Below are 19,157 nucleotides of genomic sequence, written 5' to 3'. Positions count from 1 at the left end.
TTCAGAGAATTTAATAAGGGAAGCTGCCAGAAACAGTTTAGAATAACCCAGAGAGGGTGCACAAAGGAAGGGTCCTTGGCCTAGGTTGGGGGCACCTCAGGGGTAATAATCTTGAAGGGTTTCCCCATCTCCTCCTGCCACTCTGTTCACACTCCAGCCCCTGGGCCTCCTTTCAGTTCCTCTGCTGGTTTCCTTCCTGCCTCTGCTTTTTACCTATTAAGCTTCCTAATGCTCAGTCCCCCTTTTGCTCAGCTGTTACACATCCTTCAGACCTTAGATAATATTTCCTCAAAAGATGCCTCCCGACCCCCAATCTAAATCAGTTCCTCTTGTTAATATGCCCACATAGCACCCTATTATTATGATTACAGTGTCTAGTAATTATTGACAGTCCTCCTTTAGGCTGGTTCCCTGATGGCAGTAACCAAGTCTGTCTGGCTCAGCAGGTAGCAGGTACTCAGTATTAAATGAATAATTAAAGTTAAACCAGATGATAAACTGGGCTTTGAAGGATATGTTGGAACTTAACAGGCAAAGGGGGTGGGGTCCGTGGATACCTACATCTGTATTGGTGAAACAATCTGAATGGGCAGTGTGTTTGGGGAGCTCTCTGAGCAGTTCTAAAGCATAGTTGGGGGGGATTACAGTGTGTCAACATTGTAGAGACTAGATCATTTTCAGATTATAATTAGAATGGGTATTGATTCTATAGTCCCTTTAGTTTTAATGTGTAATAGAAGTTAAAAATATTTTGGATAAAAACAAACCAACCTTTTAAACTTGCTTATTAACCACTCCAGTCCACGTAACATCTTGCATCTACAAATGTATCAAAAGCTACTTAATTTGAGCAAAACACCACTTGAACTGTGCTCCTTCAGCCTCAGCAAGTGTGCCTCTGAGAGGTATGGCAAGCAAGTTTACAATTAACACCCAAAGGATTTCAAGGGCATACCCCCTCCATGCTCCACTGCTGAATGGAGCAAGTTCAACCTTAGCCCAGTGAATTCTGCTGAACTCTGTTCCTCTGTCACCTAGTTCCATAATCCCATGCTTGATTTGTTTCCTCTCAGAGGCCAAGAGAACAATACAATTAATGAGTTAAGAACACCAGAGATAAAGTAAATGGCCCTGGAGCTGGAGTCCTTAAATTACTGTCTATTTTGGACTTAATTAAGTCCTTTTCAATTAAAAAAAGTTCTTTATTTATTTTGCAAAAGAGAGAGTCAGAGACAGAATCCCAAACAGGCTCCGTGCTGTCGGCATGGAGCCCCATGCAGGGCTCGATCCTATGAACCGCAAAATCATGACCTGAGCCGAAATCCAGTTATCAGACGCTTAACCGACTGAACCACCAAGGCGCCCCTAAATCCTTTTCAGTTTTAAAAATTAGGATAATAGCTAGCACCAAATTCTCTGTTGGGAAAACATCACTTACAAACTGAATTTTAACCTCTAACAACATAGAGTTCTGTGGCGAGAACTAGAAAATGATCTCAGCCAACTGTGTATGTCCACAAAGAATCAAAATGGTCTTAAAAATTAAGTGTTTCTCTCCATCGTTAAATAAGTACTAACTAAAAAATAGATCAATAAATAAGCATTGCCTACATAGGTCTGGTTGAAATAATAGAACTCATCATGGTCAGCCTGAGAAAGTGGTGCCCTTTCCTGGATTTATGAGCATTACTATTATCTATTCAGTATTTGATATTCATTCCAGGCTCTAGAAAGGATGGGTGTCTTCCAGTTTCTCAAGTACACTGTACACACGTGGTAATTTAATCACCTTTAAACGTTGCACTTATTACATGTGCTCTTACTTAAAAAAAGTGTAATTAGAAATAGGTGGGCTTTATAATTAGACCTGTATTTGAATTGTGCTCTGCTCTTGACTTCTGGTGAGTCATTTAACCTCTATTTGCTTCTTTTTTCTTATCTGTTAAATAAGGACAATAATGCCTACCTCTTCAGGTTGTAAGGATGAAATTTGACCTTGTAAGTTCCTTACCCTTACCGGGAAGTCTTTATATAAATGGTAGGTCTTTTACAGTGGGATCCTACTTTTTCGATAAACATTTAAGTCTTGTCATGGAAGGGCCTCAAAATGGTTCCCTCTTCCCTACCCCCAAGATTTTCCTCTATTTGCTTCTCTCTGTGCATTTCATCAGGCAGTTAAAGGAACATTCCTTGCACATATCCTGTCTTCTTGACTCTATTTCCTTGTTCAAAATACCTTTCCACGTTCACATTAGCCATCCAACTGGGTACCTCTTCCTTCTAAGTTCCTGGCATCTCATGAATGCTTCTAGATACACCATACCCCACAACAATCTCTCCCACTTGGACTATTCATGCCTACTATATACATAGAAAAGTTTCATGAAGCGTTTACTGTGTAAACACACTCCAATATTTTCATTTTATTCTATTCTATTCTAAAACTTCTGCCTGAAACCCACTAAACCAAGTGATTGCATGACCGTACTAATGGATTGTGAATCCCAATCCAGAAGTTCACAACAATGAACTAGGTAAAATCCTTGAACTCCTTTTGCCTCTCCCTCCACTGCAGGGCAATCACTCAATTATTTATTACATTGAACTGAAAAATGGGTCACAAATTCAAGAGTCTGAGTAAGCAATATAATTGATTGAAAAAAGAGGGGTGTGAGAAGAATAGCCCAAACAGGGTGATAAATGATTTATGACCCTTGGCCTCAGTGTGGGGAATCTGGGGGGAGACCAGAGAACAGAGGACATGTCTAAAGGAGATAGCTGCTATTCAACTCCGGACAATTTCCACCTGGAATGCCCAGATCCTTTGAATTTAGGACAAATGGCAAATTAAAAAATCTTTGTGCCATCTCCCAATTTTTAAATGTCAACTCATAATTTTTTTAATGTTTATTTTTGAGAGAGAAAGAGGGAAAGAAAGAGCAAATGGAGGAGGGGCAGAGAGGGAGGGAGACACAGAATCTGAAACAGGATCCAGGCTCTGTACCTACGAACCTGGAGATCATGACCTGAGCTGAAGTTAGACCCTTAACTGACTGAGCCACCCAGGCGCCCATTAAATGTCAACTCATTTTAAAAATTTTAATGTGTCAGTATACACCAAGACAATATATCCACCAGATGTGGACCTTGGCCTGCCAATTAGCAGCTTCTAAATTAAGAAGATTAACTTCAGTATGTTAACTATACTGGAAATAAAAAAGAAAGAAAAAGTTTCCAGGGAATCAAACTGAACTGTCTACATTTCAGAAAAACTGTGTCACTCTATTCTGACCTGCAGGTTTTTAGTTGTAGTTTGAAGCTAGGTATAAAGGTGAAAGATTATTTGCCTTGATAGAAATGTTCTTGCCTTAAGAAAAGGATTCCAATTCCCATCTTTTCCCAGCTATTTGGTTGCTCATCAACTCCATCCGGAGTGGCCTGTTACCACCAAGACTAAAATGTTACTTTCTTTGAACTCTGAATTTTTAGTGTCTTAGCAAAGGCCAGGTTTGTTCACTCACGTATTGGTGGTGAATAAATAGCAAATCATTTTGTCCTGCATCCAATCACTTCTCCAAAGTCAGTTTTGTTGTGGTTGTCTTTGTTCCTGCCCAGCTGGAGCAGTGGATCTGAAAAATCAAATTGAGGAAATATTTTCTTAGGTAACATAAAAGTAACTACAAAATTTCTCACCCTAGCATGTGTGTACGAGAGAGTGACTCACCCCTGAGAGTTAATTGGGGTTAATTATTAACCAGCCTGACTTGCCAAGGCAACAAAACATCTGGTATAACTTGCTTACTCTCAGACCAGGGGGTTGCATCTGAAGCTCACCATTTTGAAACCGTGGTGTGTACCTTGCAACGTATGATTATTCAAAATGGGAGGGGACTTCGGAATGCTTGAGTAGGAATTAAGCTCACAATTAAGCCCTGGCAAGATGAAATCACACGTTGAGGAGAGAAAAAGTCCTTCTCTCCTCCAACTCACACGACAAATGGAGCCATCAGCAGTAAAGAATGGTGATTACCTTTTGCTCCTCTATTTTATTTCTTCCTATTTATATGCCAACCCTTTTTACCCAGGGCTCTCAATTGTCAAGGAGGCTGGATTTCTCAGTTTTGTTCAGTTAAATTGCTCAGGCCTGGTGTGTTTCCAGCACTGCAGGGGAGATTAGAATAAAAGCTGGAACACGCAGAAATGTAACGCCTTCTGTCCAGGGATTCACTGTGCCCTTCCTCAGCCTGCACTTAAATGTTAGGAGACGTCTACCTTTAATCTGCTAACATGGACTCCATCTCTCCTTTCTGAGGTTCCCTAGGACAGTTCATTTCAGCTCACCCTAACCTTTTTTTCTCTTCATTCTGTATAGTAGGGTTTCTTGTTGGGGAATGCACATCTAACTGTGAACAGGATATGTAGGATGCAGTTTGGCCTGAACAGTTACCTTTAATGTTTATTTATTTATTTTTTTTCAACGTTTTTTTTTAATTTTATTTTTGGGACAGAGAGAGACAGAGCATGAACGGGGGAGGGGCAGAGAGAGAGGGAGACACAGAATCGGAAACAGGCTCCAGGCTCCGAGCCATCAGCCCAGAGCCTGACGCGGGGCTCGAACTCACGGACCTTGAGATCGTGACCTGGCTGAAGTCGGACGCTTAACCGACTGCGCCACCCAGGCGCCCCAATGTTTATTTATTTTTGAGAGAGAGAGAGACACAGAGCGTGAGCAGGAGAGGGACAGAAAGAGAAGGAGACACAGAATCCGAAGCAGGCTGCAGGCTCTGAACTGTCAGCACAGAGACCAACGCAGGGCTCCAACTCACAAATGTGAGATCATGACCTGAGCCAAAGTCAGAGGCTTAACTCACTGAGCCACCTAGGTCCTCCCTGAACAGTTACCTCTAAATTAAGTATACCAACTATTTGAGCCAAGCTTTATACACTGTATCATATTTAATCTCCACACGATCCCCATTTTAAGAACAAGAAAGCAGGTTTGATGATGTAAAGAGACTTGCTGCCATTAAATCAAGTTTAACATGGTTGCTGGACAGACAGAACTGGGATTCAAACCCACCTATTTCCAAGGTTGCCTCTAATGAATAACTTCAAATACCAGCATCCTTTGCAATGCCTCACTGCGCAAACGCACACTGTCCCCTTGGGCCGAGCGCCTCGGTTCTTGGCCCGCATTCTTAATCCTAGCTGTTGGAAAGGAAACCCAATCAGATACCGCCTCTCCCTGCTCCCCGACCAATCGGAAGGCTGTTGCTAGCACACCCGTTATATTTTTAGCTCTTCAGTGCTCTGGCACCCTGTGGGTCCGCCGGGTCTCTCTGCTCGCGTGGAACACGCTAGGGGAGAGCGAGGGAGGAGTGGGAAGAGATGGGGAGGGAGGGAGGTGGAGAGGGAGGAAAAAGAAGGGGAGGAGTGGAGTAGGGCAAAACGGAGGGGGGCGTATATGTGACGCGCTGCCACTCGCTGACGCACGAGGCAAGTAGTCCCTGGAGGTGCCCCAGGGGCTGAAGCGCTGGGGGGGGGGGGGGGGGGGGAGGGGGAGGATGGGCGATTTCGGGCTCAGGCTCCCTCCCGCCTCCCTGTCCCCTTGGAGTTTGCCCTCCAGTCCGGCGTTTTCCTGCTGCAGTCAAGGAAAGCGCTTTTAACCCCCCCACGCTACCTTGGTCTCTGCCCTTGCCAAAAAAAAGTGATCAAGGAACAACAAATGCAAACTGTTCGTAGCTGGAAACTTTTGGATTCCGCCACCCCACGTGGGTTCGGTGACTGCCGTTGGGCTGGAACCGTCTCGAATGAGAATAAAGGTTGGGGGGAGGGGAGGAAATTGGGGAATGGGCGATTGGGGAGACGACAACGCGCAAGCTTCCAGAGGCCCCGGATCTCGCCACCTGGCAGTCCAGTCCGCCTGTGACCTCACCTGGGCACAGCCTCCCTACCCCCAACTCCACGCCCCGCAGTCACAAAGTAGCCGAGTGCGGGGGCCCGAGCGCGCGGGCCTGGCGCACCCCATCCAGGGCCAGGAAGCCCAGCTAGGTCTTGCAGCCTAAGGGACCGTCGAGTTGGGGACCCCGGCACCCCTAACATGGGCAGGCTCCAAGCCCCGCCGGCGGGAGCTCTTAATAGAAGAAATGTGGCTGTCTCTAGTGCCCAGCACAAGGGTCACCGTCCGGGAGAAAGCAAACGGGAGGATCCCCACAAGGGCCGAGCCCCGCCCGGGGCGGGCCGGGGACGTGCTCGCGCGCCTGCGCGGAGCCGGTGTTGGCCTTCTCCGGTCGCGAGGTAACTGGGGGCCAGAGGCGGCAAGTGGAAGGTTAACGTGGCGCTAGGCTCCCTCGCCTCCCCTGCCTCCTGCTCAGTGTGCCTTGGCCCCGGTTTCCCCTTCGCCCTCCCTTCGACATTAGCATCCCCCGACGAGGCCCGAGGCGCTGGGAAGACTCGAGCCAGCCCGAATGTAGGAGCGAAACGTTTCTAAAGCTCGCGCCGTCCCGTCAAAGGACAGTAACTGGGACGGTGCGACAGCCGTGGGGGGTGGTCGGACGGTTAGACGCCCAGACCCGGAGGGACTCGCCAAGGTGCCCTGGAGTAACGGGTCGGGCGACCGTCAGCGCCTGGGCAGGTGTAGGGCCCAAGCCACGGAAGTTGGGGGGAGAGAGTTACCCCTCCCCGCGACATCCATTCATCCAACACGTCTGAAGTGAACAACTTGGTTCCAGTTCAGGCCCCTGCCCTCCCGGAGCTCGCTGTCTACCTGGGGAGAAACACTGTACCCAATAAGCACACTTTCAAAGTGATCTGGGGCATGAAGAAAATAACTGTGGCACGGCGCTGTGATGGGGAGGGGAAGCGGACAGCGTTACAGGCCGGCCAAAGGCAGCTTTGCTGGCGTCTGGGCTGGGATCTGAGTGAGAAGAGGCCGGCCACGGGACGGCGGGCGAAAGGGGGTCGCGGAGCACCCCCGGCTGACACACGGAGCTTCGGGCGGCGCTGCGCGAGGGGTTAGGCCTCCCGGCGTGCTGAGAAGTAGTCCCGGCTCGGCGCCCGGCCCCGCCCCTGCAGGGCGGAGGGACGCATCACGCAGGGGTGGGGAAGCCGGATCCATGCGCAGGGTTGCTAAGGGTGAAACTTTTCATTGACTTTGCTCACTTCGGGCCGGGGCGCGGGAAGGTGCGGGTTGTTGCCGGAGAGAAGCGAGTGGCTCGGGCGACGCGGGGCCAGAAGGGCAGGACCGCCCGCTGGCCAGAGCCCGGACCGTCCTCCGCCCTGCGACACGAGCCGCCCTTCGGTCCGACATCCCCGCGCCGTCGCCGCCGGCCGGCCCGCCCGCCTTCCGTCCCCCCTTGGCCGAGCCTGACCTCCAAAAAGCTGAAAGAATTATTATTGAGAATCATAGCCCCAAACTCCCTTCCTTGCTCCCAACCTTCAACGAAGAAAAAGACCCATCAGCCTCCGGCCCGGCGGCGCCCGGGAAGGAAGAAAACGACCACCGTACCGCGCCCCGGACTACCCTGGAAGGGAGAAGCCACCCCGAACCGCCCCGCCGCCGCGGAGACCCGAGTGAGTGCGTGGGGGGCGTGCGGGCGGGGGAACCCTCGAGACGCCTTCCTTCACCTCGGTCCCACTCCGCTCTTCGCTTTGCTGGACGCTGCACGTTGCTGTCGCGCCCCCACCCTGACGACTGGCCAACATTTTCCTTTCTCCTTCCACCTCCCCTGTAGAACCACCCCCCCCCCCCCCGTTTCCCCCGGTGCTCCTCTCTTCTCTAGGTTCGGAGTGTGGCCCCCTCCTGGGTGGGGTGCATTTCCTCCCCTCTCCGCCTCCCTCAGTTCTTCATATCGTAGAGAAGCGGTAGATTTTTCCTTGATCTTCCCCCCCCCCCAAAAAAAACATAACTTCCGCCACCATTAAATGAATCAGGAAAGAAGGGGACCCAGGCCTTGTTTTTCTGCTTCTTGTCCCGTGTGTGGGGAAGGGGGTGGTCATAATTAATAGGGTTGATTTCTGGGCCTGTGGAGCCGAGAGGTGGAAGGTGGACATCCCCTTTTGGACCGGTCAGTGGTGACTGTCTCCTGGCCGCTGAACCAGAATTCACCATTTTGGCCTGAGCTCTTTATCCTCTTTAGTGTTTTAAGGGAAAACTGTGCAGGGAGGGGGTAAGTACCTTTACAGCAATACCAAGTGAGTGGATTCTGATTGATCCTGGTGAGGTACCTGGGAGGAAGAGCCCTACTTTTAAGCTCCTTCCCCTCGTGTCCAGAGGATGGACTGTGCCCTTGAACAGAGAGGTGGGGGGAGGAGGGGCAGCTGGCAGGGCTTTTCCCACCCCGCAGAAGAACCAGAACCCTACAAAGTAGGCTTCAGGTTGGACCAGCGAAGGGGTTCTTGGGTGCCTGCTCAGTATCTTAACCTTTCTTTTTCTCCTTCCTGTCCACCCTACCCTGGGAGTGAGTCCCTCATCTTTGATTTTCCAGCAGAAAAGCACTGCTATTGCTTTCTTGGGCGCCTGCCCCATCCCCCTCTTAAGCAGTGGGAGAAAGAAGCTTGTGTGGGAGGGAGGATTAGGGAGGTTTAACACTGTTGGGGAGCTTTGCCGAGGATCTGGTAAGTCTGGTCATAGAGCAGGCCTTGCAATGGGAGGGGACTCACAAACAATTTCAAGTATTAGAATATGTTGTTCAAGTGTCAGATGTACGGTTTTTCCTTTCCTGCCCAGGAACCTTTTCCCATTTCCCTAGCTGGGTCTAGTTACTCTGAGTTGGATTAAAAGAGGGGTGAGGCTTGGGCCCTGCTGCCTTGGGGCCTTTTGATTGTCGGCCCGGCTCCTCCCCGCAGCTTAACTGGGAATTTCTTTGGCTGAGAGGACGGGAGAACTGGGTTTAGTTCCTGCCTTCCCTGGCTCTGGGGGTCCTGGAGCTGAGCCCGCTGGGCATTAAGTGAAAAGGCTTTTTTTTTTTTTTTCTTTTTGAATTCACTGTCCCTACAGCAACTCCAGAAGGAGATCACCCAGCCCAAGGAATACAGATTAAGTGGCAGTGTTGGGTGAGGCACGGGGCGGGGGGGGGGGGGGGGTTGGGGGGGAGGGGGGATGGGAGGGGTGACCTTTATCTGTCCCACCCACCGCCTTCACCCAGAAAAAAACTCACTAGGAGATCTTTAATTCAACAGTCATGAGAGGCAGTGAAGAAAAAGGGGAAGGGGTGGGGAGAATTCAGCCTTACTTGAGGCCAAGACGCGAATACAGTGGGGTGGTACAATACGAGGAGTAGGCCTTATGGGTAGAATTTATATAAAATGTATTAGGCGGTGGGCGGGGTGGGGGGGGCGTCCGCCACAGCGCGCATGTGCATCGGAAACTTTTCCTCGGTTCTCGGGACCTCGGCCAGCTCCCCTTACCGGGCATGCGTGATTAGCTGGCTGAACCTTCGCAAAGCACGCAGGGAAGTGTAGTGTACACAGAAAGTAGGTCACTTGCTCCAACGTGAGTATGAGGTTTCTGAGGACTACAATTCCCAGGGTACAGAGCGCGCCTTCGCTGCCGGCCTACGTTGGAGTTACAGTGAAATCTTCCTGGCTTCGGAGTAATGGAGTGCCCCAGAAAGGGCCTTTTTAATCTGAAGAGTTGGGCTTGCACAGTCCATGTTTGAGGGACATGGTGGAGACTCTGGCTGGGGTGTTGCGGTCAGTCAGCCCAAGTCCTGGAAGCCCTTCAACCATACCCGCCGGTCCTGTCATTGTGGGGTGGGGCCGGGCAGTCCCACTGAGCCGGCTCTCCTGGGCATCCGGTTTGTGGCACCTGCTGGCCTTGTCAAAACTGAGGGCCCCTCCTCCCTGACTCCTCTCTCCAGACTCTTTTCAGACTCTTTTGCATCTGATAGCGCTTCAGTTGTAGGACTATTCCGATGTTAGGGCTTGAGGTGCCTGGATTTTTTTTTTTTTTTTAATGTTTATTGATTTTTGAGAGACAGAGACAGAGTGCAAGCCGGGGAGGGGCAGAGAGAGAGAGGGAGACACAGAATCTGAAGCAGGCTCCCGGCTCTGAGCTGTCAGAGCAGAGCCCAGCTCGAGGCTCTAACCCAAGAAGCCTGAGATCATGACCTGAGCCCAAGTTGGACACTTAACAGACTGAGCCACCCAGGTGCCCAAGGTGCCTGGATATTTTTATAGGTTCTCGTGGTTTAGGGACCTGAGGATTTCTGTCACCATTATCCCTCCTTTTCCTCTTTAAACATAGCTGCTTTTCTTCATAAAAATCCTCCATAGCATATTTGTCGTAAGTTCTTTCTGGAATCACCATTACCACATCACTGACTGCAGCAGCCGCCTTTCTTACCTCACTTTTGTCCTTAAGCACTCTTTCAAACACAAGACAGCACAAGGGATCTGAACCAGAGATTAATTTTGCTGTTGGAAATAAAAAGTGAAGGAGAATAAGATTCTAACTGAATTTGGACAGAATTTACTCTCACGTTTTCAACTTTCTAATATATTAACAAAAGATAGATTTTGCTATTGTTAAATACTTAGCATTGGATGGGGGGGGTGTTTGCTTGGGTTTGTTTTTACTTTTACTTTTTTGCCACCTTTCTGTCCTTTTGCACGGGAGTGAGGGTTGGAGGAGATCTTCGAGTCCTTCCTTGCCTCCTAAACCTACTTGTTCCTTGTGTCGAAGAGTAGTTATTGCCAAGCTTTCTAATCTTACCACATTTTTATGAATATTTTATATAGAAGCTCTAGAATTTGCCCATAGCCTTAAAAAAAAAAAAAAAATGAACAAACTCATCTGATTGGTCATTCTTATCTTTAGTTAAAGACAAGACAGCATCAGTGCTTTAATCCTCTGTTCCATAAGCTTCTTGAAGTCAAAATTAGAGCCTGAGCTGAGAGAGCAGAAAATCTCATTCTGGTTGTCCAGCATTTTTGAAAGGTTCCACCCCACAGCCATCTGGCCTGGCCTGTTCTCCAATTAAAGAGGCAAAGACGGCATTATGTACTTCCTTATTTGTGTAGCAGCATCACTGAGGTATAAATTGGTGTGCAGCTTTAGTTGCTTATGCTGCAGAAAATGGTTAGCTAGGCAGGGCTGATGACAGTGGTTCTATTGTATTTTGGGGTGGGAGGCTTATTTCCCAATGACTTTGGCCTGCATTTAAAATGCTCCCATTTTGGGGCACCTGGGTGGCTCAGTCGGTTAAGCGTCTGACTTCGGCTCAGGTCATGATTTCGCGGTTCCTGAGTTTGAGCCCCACGTCAGGAGCTGTCAGTACATGCTCATGCTGTTTCTCTCTCCCCCCAAAATAAATAAACAATAAAATTGGTTTTTTTAATGTTTACTTATTTTTGAGAGACAGACAGAGCATGAGAGGCAGAGGGGCAGAGCTAGAAGGAGTCACAGAATCCAAAGCAGGCTCCAGGCTCTGAGCTGTCAGCACAGAGCCCAACGCGGGGCTCAAACTCACAGGCTGTGAGATCATGACCTGAGCTAAAGTTGGACGCTTAACTGACTGAACCACCCAGGCACACACCCCCCCTTCTTTTTTTAGTTTATTTTTGAGAGAGAGAGAGAGACAGAGCACTAGCAGGGGAGGGGCAGAGAGAAAGAAGGAGAGAGAGACACACAATCTGAAGCAGGCTCCAGGCTCCGAGCTGTCAGCATAGAGTCCAACATGGGGCTTGAACCCACAAGTGGTGAGATCATGACCTGAGCCGAAATTGGACAGTTAACTGACTGAGCCACCCAAGCACCCCCCAAAAATTTTTTTAATGCTCCCATTTGGGGCGCCTGGGTGGCTCAGTCAGTTAAGTGTCGACTCTTGATTTTGGCTTAGGTCATGATCTCATGGTTCATGAGTTGAAGCCCCACGTCAGGCTCTGCGCTGTCAGCAAAGGGATTCTCTCTCTGTCCCCTCTTTCTGCCCCTCTCCTGCTCGTGCTCTCTCTCTCTCTCTCAAAATAAATAAATAAATAAACTTAATACATAAATAAAAATATTTTTAAAAGTAAAACAAAATGGTCCCATTGTGAAGATGAACTTTTAAGGGGAAGTTAACTTGGAAGTTACATATGCAGTAAAGTTTGAGGAGGCCTAGAGAGGTGTAGGAGGCCCCTTGGTCTGCTATACCAAGAGGCCATGTGGTGCTTTGGGAGAAGAGTCACGTCATATTTAAGTCTGTTTTATTTTTAAAAACACTTTGAAAACATTGTCTTTAACTCCAGGCCTATTCTTGGGAACTAATGCCAACTTTCTTCACACCTTTGTAATCTCCTCCATGTAGGACACCTCTGGTGGCTGCTATGGCCCTTATAGACTTCCATTCCTGGGGGCTAGCCTTGCATCTGGTGATGAACGCAATCCTTATCAACAGAAAACCCTCTACCGTTACCATTTGTTTTCCTTCTTTTAACCTAGAAGGACTCTGTTGACTTGGCATGTGACCCTCTGCTCAGACCTGAAATGAGGGTGGGATAGACTCGGAGCCAGTGTTATGTGATGCTCCAGATTGATCCAGTGCTGCTTCTCTGATACTCACCCCAGAGAGCTTTTGCCTGAGGATCCAGTCCTAACAATACCCCTAGGAGCCATGGCCCCAGTCCTGAGAATTACAAGGAAGTAAGCTGGGGCAGGTGTTCAGAAAACTTAGGATCCTCAAATGAAGAATTAGCAACTGATTATTCTCTGCTGGACCCAGAAGGGATTTATATTTATTTATTTACTTAAAAAAATTTTTTAAGAGCGACTCTTAATTTTTTTAAATGTTTATTATTGAGAGAGAGCATGAGTGGGGGAGGAGCAGAGAGAGAAGGGGACAGAGGATCTGAAGCAGGCTCGCACTGACAGCAGTGAACCTGACATGGGGCTCAAACTCACGAACCGTGAGATCATGAACTGAGCTGAAGTTGGACACTCTACTGAGCCATGCAGGCGCCCCTATTTACTTACTATTTTAAGTAGGCTCCAAGCTGCACATGGAGCCCAAAGTGGGGCTCAAACTCATGACCCTGATATCAAGACCTGAGCTGAGATCAAGAGTGAGACACTTAATCAGCTGAGCCACCAGTCACCACCAGAAGGGATTTTAATCAAAATCTAGCCCCACATCTATCACAGGGCAAAAATGCCCTTGATGGATCATGGATTAGTCTTGTCTCTGTGCTGAGCTCAGCAGCACATTCTCACCCAGAGGCTTGGCTAGAAACATGTTCTGGCCCTGCTGAACCTCGAAGGTGGTCCTTTTCAGTCTTCTCACGGCATGAGCCTGGAGCTGCCATTGTGGAGAAAGTGGGACTAGGATCACTGGCTCTCAGGACCTTACAGATCATCTTCCTGAGACACGAGGCTGGCCCAGACCTCAGAAATAAACCTTTTTGACCTCTGTGGGAGCTGGCTGTGAGAGAATCCCAAAATAACAATCTGAGTGTTTATCTTGGGCTGTCTCCTCTCCGGGGATCTCCAAACACTTGATAAATCCAATCCGATGCCAAGGACAGGTGGTCAGACAGTCCCCAGGAGACTGAGTGATGATGGGTCCCCAGCTGGAGACTGCAGGGTGATGGAAAATTTCTTCTCTTTGCTGCCCTCATCACCTGCACTCCAGCCAGAAGTGTAGAGATTCCCTCAGGCCACACCAGTGCTGTTCTTAAGGATTTTTTGGCCTACAGGGCTTTGCTTCCCTCTCATTTCCTCTGCTTCCCTGGGACGGCCCCCTCGTCAGCGTTCCCTTGTTGGTCCACACCTCTGGTTAATGCAGGTCTTGACTTCTTCCTAGGGATCATGTTCTCGTCTCCATTCTTGGAGACGGCCTACACGGAAATGCACCCTTTGGTTACGCTGTGGCGTTCTTACATCAGTTCTGCAAACCCAGAGTGAGCCAGAAAGCGTACATACTCAGGGAGCCCAGGATGACAAATTGGATGTGACTGGAGTCCAAGCCCCCACTGAAAAGTTGGCAGTGCTGCTTCCTGTTCAGTGATCTGTATCCCTTTCCATTTAAGGAGAAAAACTAAGAATTTTACACTTATATCTTGGCCTGTGACAGTTTGGGAGCACGACTTCACCAAGATGTTACAGAGATACATTAGCAAGAGCCTTCTCTTCTCCAGCTGAATTAGGGGCTCCTTTTTTTTTTTTTTAATAGCAGTTGTATAGTGTGACCCGACTTCTCAAAATAGTGGAAGCCACAGCACTCCTTTAAAATTACTTGAGGGGCGCCTGGGTGGCGCAGTCGGTTAAGCCTCCAACTTCAGCCAGGTCATGATCTCGCGGTCCGGGTCACGATCTCGGGGTCCGTGAGTTCGAGCCCCGCGTCAGGCTCTGGGCTGACGGCTCGGAGCCTGGAGCCTGTTTCCGATTCTGTGTCTCCCTCTCTCTCTGCCTCTCCCCCGTTCATGCTCTGTCTCTCTCTGTCCCAAAAATAAATAAAAACGTTGAAAAAAAAATTAAAAAATAAAATAAAATAAAAAATAAAATTACTTGAATTCCTTTAGAATTTCTTTAGAATTACTTGCAAAACAGTAGCTCATTTTATCAAGTCTTTACTAGCTACCAGGTTCGGCATAAGACAGTTGACATCTTTGAGCTAACTTCATCTCCATGATGACCTTATGTTACTGATGAAACTAAGGCTGAGAAAAAAAGTGGCTCGCTCTCAGTCACACAATTAAGCTGGTCACTGGTGGAGCAGAAAATGGGACCCTGAGTATATGTGGCCCGAAGCTGGTGCTTTTGTGCCTTTTGCCATTGAACCCCCTACCCTCTGGGCTTTCTGCATAATCTACTCATGATGCCCTTTGTTCTCATTTCTCAGAGCTCTCTGGAGCCCAAGGCTGCCTATCTTACGTCACCTGCCACTGCCCTTGGTTTGCACTCTTGCCGTGAGCTGACTCGCTACCTAGGAGAGCAAGGACCATGCAGCTGGAGATCAAAGTGGCCCTGAACTTTATCATCTCCTACTTGTATAATAAGCTGCCCCGGCGCCGGGCAGACCTGTTTGGGGAGGAGCTTGAGCGGCTCTTGAAAAAGAAATATGAAGGCCACTGGTACCCTGACAAGCCACTGAAGGGCTCTGGCTTCCGCTGTGTTCACATCGGGGAGATCGTGGACCCCGTGGTGGAGCTGGCCGCCAAGCGGAGCGGCCTGGCAGTGGAGGATGTACGGGCCAATGTGCCTGAAGAGCTGAGCGTCTGGATCGACCCTTTCGAGGTGTCCTACCAGATCGGTGAGAAGGGGGCAGTGAAAGTGCTGTACCTGGATGACAGCGAGGGCTGTGTTGCACCAGAGCTGGACAAGGAGTTCAAGAGCAGTTTCAACCCTGATGCCCAGGTCTTCGTGCCCATCGGCAGCCAGGACAGCTCCCTTTCCAACTCCCCGTCACCATCCTTCGGCCAGTCACCCAGCCCCACTTTCATCCCCCGCTCCGCCCAGCCCATCACCTTCACCACTGCCTCCTTCGCTGCCACCAAGTTTGGCTCCACCAAGATGAAGAAGGGGGGTGCGGCAGCAAATGGCGGGGGCATGGCCGGCGGCGGGGCAAGTGGCCAGCAGCCTCCCCAGCAGCAGCCCCGCATGGCCCGCTCTCCCACCAACAACCTGCTGAAGCACAAGAGCCTCTCTTTGTCTCTGCACTCGCTGAACTTCATTGCGGCCAACCCGGCCCCTCAGTCCCAGCTCTCCCCCAATGCCAAGGAGTTCGTGTACAACGGGGGCTCTCCCAGCCTCTTCTTTGACGGGGCCGATGGCGGGGGCAGTGGGGCCGGCACGTGCAACAGCAGCGGCTTCGACGTGGCCCAGGTATTTGGAGGCGGCACCAACAGCCTCTTCCTGGAGAAGACCCCCTTCGTGGAAGGCCTCAGCTACAACCTGAGCACCATGCAGTACCCCAGCCAGCCCTTCCAGCCGGTTGTGCTGGCCAACTGACCGCCCACCCGCCACGGGGCCAGGAGCGCCCGAGACCACAGAAAAGAGAAAGGAAAAGAAAGGCCAAAAAAAGAGGAAAAGAAAAATACACAAAAAGATTTCCAGTCTTCGCACTCTGGCTTCTAGAAAAAAGATCCGGTCCAGGCATGGAGTGGGAGGGGGCTCCTGAAGCACCGAATCTGTTTAACTCGACCCCCTGCCGCTTTCCTGCCTGCCTCTGATTTATTTGATTTGTTTGGGTTTTATATTTTTTCTTTTTTCTTTCTTTCTTTTTTTTTTTTTTTTTACATGTAGTTTTCTATATAACATCTTTAATTAGTGGCTTCCTGTGCTAAGAATGGTCCAGATGTGAATTGCTGCTCCCTGTTCCCTCCCTCCCTCCCTCCCTCACACTGTCGAGGATCTCGTGTCCTCTCTCACAGGGAAGGAAGAGCCGGAAGAGGCGCAGCTGGGGCCTGACCCTGCCCAGAGCAGGGAGAGGCTGCCTTGTGTCACTGCCTCTATCACCCAGCTATCCTTTTACTCAAAGCCATCCAACCTCAGAGGGCCTTCTTGGGCCCTGCCACCCAGATAGGTCTGACCCCAGCACCCACCCCCCCTGCCTCTCGGGCCTGAGACACGGGGAGCTGCTGACTGGCGACTTGACACCCTCCCACTAGAGCTGATGTCTGTGACTCCAGGTAGCACTCTGTCTGGTGGAACTGCTTTCATCTCTGTCCTGTGTTCCCACGCCACCATCCCCATCTGGCTCGGGCTATCATCATGGCCCTGGAGACCCATCCGTTGGCACATGTGGCTCTTCATGCAGCCCCTTGTTCCCGGGGCCTGAGGTTGTGGGTAACGGGGTGGGGGGGGGCAGGTGTGGGTGTGTGTGCGCGCGCGTCCATGTGCGTGGTTTGCTGTCCTGTTTTAAAGGATTCCAAGCCATGTGAAACTCCCCTTCCCCCCCCCCCCCCCGACATGATTCCAGGTTGCAGCAAGTGCTTATTTATGTAGGAGGTTGGGGAATGGGCCGGGCGGGTGGTCAGTCCTTTTGTAGGGTGGGTCATGTGGTGGGGTGAGACTGCGGCTGAGCCTAAGACACTCCCAGGGGAAAATACTGCAGAAGGAACTGGTTTCCAGACTGCGGAGGGATCTGCACTTTTGTTTTTGACCAAAAAAAAAAAAAAAAAAAAAAAAAAAAAAGAAAGAAAAAAAAGGGTTAGCTGTGAGGGGCTGAGGGAATACCAGCCCCTGATGCCTAAGTCCCTGGACTCAGATCCTCCTATTTGGTGACCTTAACCCAGGGTGGGAGCCGCTCACCTGAGCACCCTGGAGGGGGGGGTGGGAGTTTGGGTCAGTGCCTACAGTGGGCAGTCCTGAGCCTTCAATTGAGACTAATTAGTCTTTCGGTTGTAGATGTTATTTTAGTATGTTTCTGCCCCTGCCTGCATGAGAACTTCTTGGTACCTCTTGGCATCCCCTCTTACTGGCTGACCCGGTCCCACTTGGCCTTGATGCCGTGAGGAGTGGTTTCCCGGGCAGGCCAGGTTGGACAGGCATTTGACTATGGCAGGCGGTGTGTGTGGATTATAAGAGAGCACCAGCTCCTGCCTCTGCCAGAAGAGGAGATGTTTCTCCCACCCAACCCTAGCGAACCAGCTTTCACGCGCTGATGCTTTGGCTGGTGGGCCACATGGCGGCAGGGCCCCCGTCACCAAAATGTACCAAAGCCCTTGGCACCCCACCCCACCCCCACCTCCTCAGTGACCCCCCAAGTGGGCAACCACTGTGGCAGTGGGTCCGGCCCAGACAGACACTGCCAGCCTCCCCTCCCTGCAGTGGGCACCAGCTCTACCTCCCCCAGCGGGGCAATGCCCCGGCTCCTCAGCCCGGTATCCTCTGTCCCCTATGCTTCTCAGGGGCCAGCCCCATCCGGGCCACCCTCTCCCTAGCCCTCAGCTCCCGCGCAAGTGACAGGCCCAGGCAGATCGCTGCTCTCTGGGAAAGGTTGGATGCTGCCTTATTTATGCCCTCTTCCAGCCCCCCTTTCCCTCACTCACGTGCACAGGTACCTACCACCCCCCAGTCAGCTTGTTTCTCACCACATCTAGGGAGAGGGGGAGACCGACCCCTTAGTGTCTTGAAATACGGAGAAAAATGTTTGTTCAGGAGCATGGCTCCAGTGCTGGACTCTTGGGCCCGGTTCAGTCTGTCTCGTCTCAGATCTAGGCATTTTTGCTTCAATTTTATTTTTTTTAAGGAAACAAAAACAAAACTCTGCACTAATTTACCTGGTTTCGTAGGAAAACTTTTTTTTTATTTTTTACATTTTTTGGTGTCCGTTTGTATTGAATAATTTGCTACATTTGTAAAATGTAAGAGGTATATATAATATATGTATATTTCTAACGTAAAAAACGTAATTTTTTTCTTTTCAAGATTTTTTCTTAAGAGGAGAGAAACGATATTTTTTCAGGAAAAACAAACTTTAAAATAAAAAAAGAGGAGAATTAAACCTATTTCTCCCCTTTCCCCATCCTCTCTCTGTCTGTCCCTCTTTCCCAGGAATAAATCAAAAGGTGGATCGTCTTGTAAAGAATGTAAACTCTTAGTCCAGAATGATGTATTTTTCTCGATGCAGTGAGCTATAGATTCTCTAGTTTGACCCCTAGGGATGGGAAGGAGGGCATTGAGGCAACATGGAGAGGAGCTTGGGGGAGCAGGGTAATGAACTTGTTTTCTTTAGTGAAGGAGGAATACAATCAAGCGTTTTGTATTCAGAATGTTGTGCAATATTTTGGAATGGGACATTGGTGTGTTTAGAGATTTAGTTTAAAAACAAAACAAAAAGATTGATCAAATCTGTACAGTTTATATTGTTCCAGATTTTTTTAAGTTTGTATTAAAAGCATGATATATAATAGCCTTCTGCTTGCTCCTGGCTTGTTTTATTTGGGGGCCCCTCTTAGGATGGAGAACGTGGGAGCAACCCAGCCTCCGTTGGCTTCAAGAGACCGTTGGTCCTCCTGACCTGACCCCTTAGGAGGGCCCACGTGCCACAGGCCCCTTTTGACCACCTGTCCCATCAACCCAGGATGTGGAGTCCCCACTTCCAAGGGTTCTTTTCCACTGGAAGTAGGCTCCCCGAGGTTGGGAACTGCCCAGGCTCCCTCTGCTGATAGGTTGCGGAGCCAGTACTGGCAACAGAGCCCTGAGAACAGGATAACTTCGTGGCTTTTTTAGGAATGGC

The 19,157-nt window shown here is 49.7% G+C and overlaps 1 protein-coding gene across 2 annotated transcripts; it reads left to right on the top strand.

Annotated features, from left to right (window-relative positions):
• The first annotated feature begins 7,119 nt into the window (after positions 1–7,119).
• On the top strand, positions 7,120–18,011 carry TOB2 (transducer of ERBB2, 2). Of its 2 annotated transcripts, XM_030320773.1 has the most exons (3): positions 7,120–7,572; positions 8,999–9,054; positions 14,817–18,011. In XM_030320773.1, exon 3 carries the CDS (start codon positions 14,918–14,920, stop codon positions 15,923–15,925), a length of 1,008 nt encoding a protein of 335 aa, XP_030176633.1. In that variant the 5' UTR covers positions 7,120–7,572; positions 8,999–9,054; positions 14,817–14,917; the 3' UTR covers positions 15,926–18,011. The 2 variants fall into 2 exon arrangements, with proteins under 2 accessions (XP_030176633.1, XP_030176632.1); XM_030320772.1 differs by lacking the exon at positions 8,999–9,054.
• The last annotated feature ends 1,146 nt before the right edge of the window (positions 18,012–19,157 follow it).

This window comes from Lynx canadensis, chromosome B4 (genome assembly GCF_007474595.2).
Source record: "Lynx canadensis isolate LIC74 chromosome B4, mLynCan4.pri.v2, whole genome shotgun sequence".
In the NCBI taxonomy this organism is placed as follows: domain Eukaryota; kingdom Metazoa; phylum Chordata; class Mammalia; order Carnivora; family Felidae; genus Lynx; species Lynx canadensis.
The sequence above is the reverse complement of the archived record's forward strand: the minus strand, read 5'-3'. Positions and strand labels throughout refer to the sequence as shown.